General features: G+C 43.1%; 1 protein-coding gene across 1 annotated transcript in view; it reads right to left on the reverse strand.

Annotated features, from left to right (window-relative positions):
• Window positions 1-4,158, reverse strand: part of LOC142959173 (cGMP-inhibited 3',5'-cyclic phosphodiesterase 3A-like) — a 40,177-nt gene extending 36,019 nt beyond the window's left edge. Inside the window, exon 1 of the mRNA XM_076100377.1 lies at window positions 3,250-4,158. Coding sequence (XP_075956492.1) covers window positions 3,250-4,158 — 909 coding nt within the window. The remainder of the gene's footprint in view (window positions 1-3,249) is intronic.
• Window positions 4,159-6,000: the final 1,842 nt, after the last annotated feature.

Consider the following 6,000-nt stretch of genomic DNA (forward strand, 5'->3'; position numbering starts at 1 on the left):
GCGAATGGCAAAATTTGAGGTCCACAAACACAAAAAAAAAAAGGTTTATGAGTGTGGTCATGCAAAGGAACAATCATTTCAGTTCGACAACATGCTGTAGTAATAGGAGGACTCACAAGATGTAATATGTATTATTAAATCATTATAGAGGTATTTCTTACTTTCTTACAATTGGGTCACGGTCCCATATGGGGTGGTTTGATATGCAGACTGTGTTCGAAATCACTCCCTTGTTCACTCATTCATCATTTAGCAAAACGTCATGTACATGGTGCACATTTTCATTCCATCATGTAGGCTTTTGAGGTCAACGGTGACTTTTCTTTACACTTGGTCACTTAAGTTAAATGTTCACAGCTGCAGCAGACAACTATTTTTTAACACACAAGCTCGGACAACAAGCTGTATATTGATTTCCCAGTACCAAACAGCAGCAGAAGGACAAACGTTAGCGACTAAATGGTGAAGAAAGTAAAATCTCTTGGAAAATAAAAGACCATAATAGAGCTAAAAGGACAAGATTGACATTGAATTCACATGTGTCAATAGGCCAGAAACTGGCCTATTGACACACTTGAGACAAAAATGAAGTACAAGGAATCAACAAATTATAAAATGGCACCATTTTGGAAATTTCTTTTACTTCTTTGAAACCCAAGGTTCAATCCATTTGTTTGTGTTTCTGTTCCAGACATGATAGGATAGAACGGGTAATGGAGCTGTTCTAATAGTGCACTAACTCGGCGTTCCCTGGATACCAATTAGCAATGAACAACCAAGCATCCAAAGCCGGACAGCTGATGTGGGATCAGCGCTAGCTAAATGAGAGAATGAAATGCATGTGATGGGACAGCATGTATGATTCTGGATCAGGGCACTCTGAAAGGTGTATGTGATCTGGTGTAGCAGGGCCATTAATGACTCACCATCACCTGCACAGACTACACATACAGACTAGTACAAGCTAAGATAAAGGTCCAATACTAATTTCAGGCTCTTTCATAAAAATCTAAATCTATAACCATTGCTAAACTGCACAGTGACAATTTTTTATCAGTGTATATTTTGATTAATAAAAACATGAGGAAAAACATTTTTTAATTTTCTAAGACAATTAACACTACAAAAGTCTGATTGAAAATCTGATTTGAAAATGGCATGGAAGCTGTAAAAGTAGCTATAAAATGCTAAGGCTAACACGTAGCAAACAGAGTAACCAATCATCTATACCTCTGAACATTTACCCTGTCCGCTACATCAGAAACCATAAAAGAGGGCTAATGAACCATTTAATTACTGCTATTAAGGTTTTTTTTTCCCTCAGTCACACTTTCTTTCCTCCTCTAGTCTCAAAATCTGCAAATGAGATCAGCGCAACGTTGCCAAGAGAGGGAAAAGGCCAGTGTCATCAGTTAGGATTATGCTGCTTCTATACAGCTAACGCATACATGGGTGAGTATGACCAAAGCTCACCCATTTAGATTTATCTCTCTGAATTCCCCACTGCACATGCATGTGTATCGATCACTGTCTCTATTTCCCATGTGGCAAAAACATTGCCAACTCCTTGTTCATTCCCCACAAATCTCTTGGTGTTTATCTCATTTTGTCACTAGAGGGCAAGAGCACATTCAGGGGCAAAGACTGCAGGAGAGTAACCTTCAGTGGAGGAGGCATTCATGGGTGTAAAAGGATGATCAGTGGAAGCATCACTTGTTTCAGCGGGAGGTCAACACCCGGCCGTAAATAATATTATATCAAAATATGATTTGACATGTTTTCATGATATACGCAAATGTGAGCGAGTGAGCGGGTGACATGCCTACATATAAGATGCTTTGGTCCGTTGTGGAAAAATGCTTCAATGTAAGCTAGAAAACACAGAAATCATGGACCACTTAACAGCCTAGAAGATAATTATTGTTGGCCTTCTTTTGTCTGTTTAAGTAATACATTTACAGCCTTAAGTTTCCCTCTCTCATGACAGCTTTTTTTCCAAGCTCACTTTTAGCAATGTTATATGTCTTACTGTTCTTCAGTGACTATAAGATTTGATGTGAATGTAAGTTGAACCCTGCAGGGCATGCCAGTTGGTAGAGGCTCAGCTTAAGCTAAACATCGTAGATTGAACAGACAAAGAACCTGAGTGTACGTACATATATATATATTATATATATATAATATATATATATGTACCAGTGTACCAGTCCACAATCAGGAGTCAATCACAGTCAGACAAACATTTTAAAATCAGAACACAAGCTAGATGTTGACATGCTGATTCATCAAATTATCCTAAATAGTGTCTCACTTACATGCCAAAAATACAAAGTTTTTCAATGAAAGTTTAACCAACACAGTTTGTATGTTCAGAAGCTGAAATCAGTGCTATTTTTGGATGTGAGCAGAGTGTGCTTCAAGCTCCAAGTAAGCGCATCGAAAAAGTATTCAGGGCAGAGCACATCAACCTCATTCATGGCTTTTCGGTCACATCCAACAGAATTGTTGTAATGGGTCACAACATCTTCCCTCATCGCTGCATTCTCTACTCACAAAAAAGTACAGGTACCTCCAGGATCAACTAGGGACTCATTTGAACTAATACATCAGAGCAGTAGCCAATACAATGGAACTGTGACTATTCTGTCTTTTTTTATTTCCACTGCAAGAGGGGGTTCTTGTGAGGACACACTTGATTCAAATTTGGCTCCATCATGTGTTTGGAAACACATGCACCACACCACTCTAGCCAGCACCCAGGATAAACAGAGGCTTTCAAAATATTTACACGTGACCTCACACCTATGCGCGCACATACACACACACACACACACACACACACGTGCCCTCACAGGCACACAGTGACTTGGCAAGCTATGTGCATTTGATTATCAGCAGCACAAACACAGCACAACGATGACCAAATTAACAGCAGTATCAGAGAAAAGATAAACAGCAGTGTAAGCAGGCGTAACTCACAAAAACACTAGGCTAATAATGGGTCTTGGAAAGTGTAGATGTGGGTATATGAAGCACACACGTCATTAGTATCATAATAATAAAGTGTGCTATTACGATATGTTATCCCGACTTGCCCGTTGTCATGAAGGAAACGCGCGTAAAGGTGTCACATGCCATCAGCGAAAGAGACAAAGCGTTGCAGGTTTGCAGCAGCTGAAAGGTCATACGCAAATCAATAACAAAACCGTCATTCTCTGGTTCAGACGTCCGAAGCTGGACATGTATTACCTGGTCCCGCGGAATGCAAGGCAGCGAAGTCCTGCGGTGGGACTTGCTGTTGCTCTGACTGTGAGCCATCATTTCCGAGGCCGATATGGAGCTGGACCTCCGTCTCCTTTTGAAGACAGGGATGTCCTCCTCCTTCGCCCCGGTCACAGAGCCACAGCACCCCGTCCCGCTGGTCCCTGGGGCCGGCAGGAGCCGGTCAGCATACCTCGCAAGCAAAACCCCCAGCAGTCCCAGCAGGTAGGCCAGGTAGGGTCTCCAGCTGGCCCGGAATCTACCCAGAGAGACGAGAGAGACTGCCCTGATGACGCCAATGAAGACAATGATGGACACTCCCTGACGCAGCCGGACGACCAGCAGAGCCCCGCTGCCCAGGCAGCCAAGGACTACCAGGGTTGCGGGGTGGGACAGCAGCTGCTCCTCGGCGCCGCGCAGGAGGAACTGCGCCGCGGCTTCTCCCAAGTGGCACACGGCTAACAGAAAAACCGCGGTGCGGATGAGCACCCTGCAGCGAATCAGATACAGTCCGCCCCAGAAGAAGGCACATACAAGTGTAAAAACGGGGGATATGCAGTAGCACGCAGTCAACAGCAGCTCCACCGCGCAGCCCGCCGCGAAATGAAGACAAGAGCCGGAGCCGCTGCTATTTCCGTTGCTGCCGCTGCTGCCTGCATCCCAGTCGACCAATCTGAGTAGCAGAGCGAGAATAACGGAGACTGAGGCGACGCAGACCGCAGACGACACTCCTCTGCAAGTCCATGTCACAGCGAGTCTCAGCCACTGGCTCCCTGCGTCCCGGTGCAACGGGGTGACACATGTCTTCACGTAGCCGTTGCGCTCCAACGCTGCCCGGGGATATTTTTCATGAGCACTTCTTGATGAACCTCTGTCGCTGTCCGCCTCCAAGGCCATCGCTATATCAGTCAAGCGGAACGCTGCCCTGACCGTCCGGGAAGATAATAGATTTAGTCTCTGTGTCCGCGTCTCATCCTATGATTCCCATCATAACGCAATGTTGTGTGCGCCGCTGGCAGCAAAACAGTGGTCAGTGATGTGCTGCCTCCAAAACAAAAGTTCAATCAACTTAAAACGGCCAAATTATTGGGTTCGCAACTTTTCTTTAAGTTGTGTGGTTCAGAACTTCCCCATTACATTTGGTCTAGTATTGGGTTGCCTCTGGTAGACAACCAGTCAACCAAAAAAGTAACCCCTGGCGTTTCACACATAGGCCACTGCTTCCACTCCTTCACATAGTCCCTCGCTCACCCTCTCTATCTCTTTCTCTCTCCTCCCACTAGACATTAGCCTTATTTTGTGTGTTCATGTGTGTGTGTGTGTGTCTTTGTGTGCGCGTGTGTGTGTGCCACTCCGGTGATTCCTCCGTCAGCTCTTCCCCTTGTTTTTGTTCATTCTGCAGGCTGATGTGACTCAGTTCGCAGTGGATGATTGCCATGTTTATATGAAGATTTCCAGGCTTGTTCTGAAAGAGAGCTGCCTATAATGTGTATTAACTGTAATAATCTAATACATTTTGGAGGTTCTCCACTGTATGAATATGACAAGAGACCTCATACCACGTAACTTTAAACTATATAGTTTATTAGGCTCAGGTTATACTCAAAACTTCTTACATAGAAAGTGGTATGTCTTCAGAAAGCTACGTATTTTACTTTCCTTTACACTGTATGCAACCAGTGGTCATTTTCATGGATGTAGGCCTACTCCGAAAAACAATATTGTTTTGCTACCCATGATATATGTATTTCTTTTCCGGGATTAAAATCCTAAATCACATCATCCTCTGCCTCCTGAGTGGCAGAATGGCCGAGGACAAGTTAGCAGCTTTCACCTGTTTGCCCTACATTTTATGTGAGGATTTAAAATTATGCAATGTAATCGCATAAGTCTGTCATCTCTTTCTGTAGTATTATTAATACAACTAAATCACTCAAATTTGTTGTAGGAACATTTTTTGTTGTCATGACCTCCATGAGCTAGTACTAAACATCTCCAAATGGTTCAGAATGCGGTTTCTTTCATTATTTTTCCCATGAAAGTTATATTTTGTGGAGCGTTTACTTATCTGAACCGAGGGTCTAAGGGCCGAGGGTGTTGTATTCAGTACAGACTGTAAAGCCCCTATAGGCAAATTTGTGAAATTGGGTTGTTTAAATACAATTGACTTGACATGACAAATACTGCATTATGTCCGAATTGCTGTAGAAGTCATCTGTCAAAACATCTGTGTAAAACACTAGTACATTGATTTTGTTATGGGTAGCCAATATATGCACCAGAAAGTATGAGGTCTCTTGTTTCCCCCATTCGTAGTTTGAGTTATGATGAAACATAGGAACAGTGTTTTAAATACAGCGGCGTTACACAACATGGGTCAGTACAATCAGTCGAGTGCAATCAGGGCATAAATCTCAAGTTTGAGTCATCCCATCACAACGGACAGTGGATATTTGCCAGAACAAACTGTTCACTCTCATTCAAGCTCTAGGTTTGCATGTCAAGGAGGTTGACAGAGGAAAAATTAGGGCACAAAATGCCAAATGAGTTTTAACTTTATTTTGTTTTACTTTTTCATACTGGTTGACAACTTTCCAAAGTGAAAAACAGCACAGTCCACGTCACAATCCAATTGTTCGGACATTTGACTGGTCAAAGGATGTTAACAGGTACACGGTTGTTTCGCACTCGCTGACTGTTTACAAAGTCAGTCGCCAATTCAACCATCTCAGAGAAAAA

Source organism: Anarhichas minor, unplaced genomic scaffold (genome assembly GCF_050575085.1).
Source record: "Anarhichas minor isolate MPS153535 unplaced genomic scaffold, ASM5057508v1 ptg000026l, whole genome shotgun sequence".
NCBI classification, from domain to species: domain Eukaryota; kingdom Metazoa; phylum Chordata; class Actinopteri; order Perciformes; family Anarhichadidae; genus Anarhichas; species Anarhichas minor.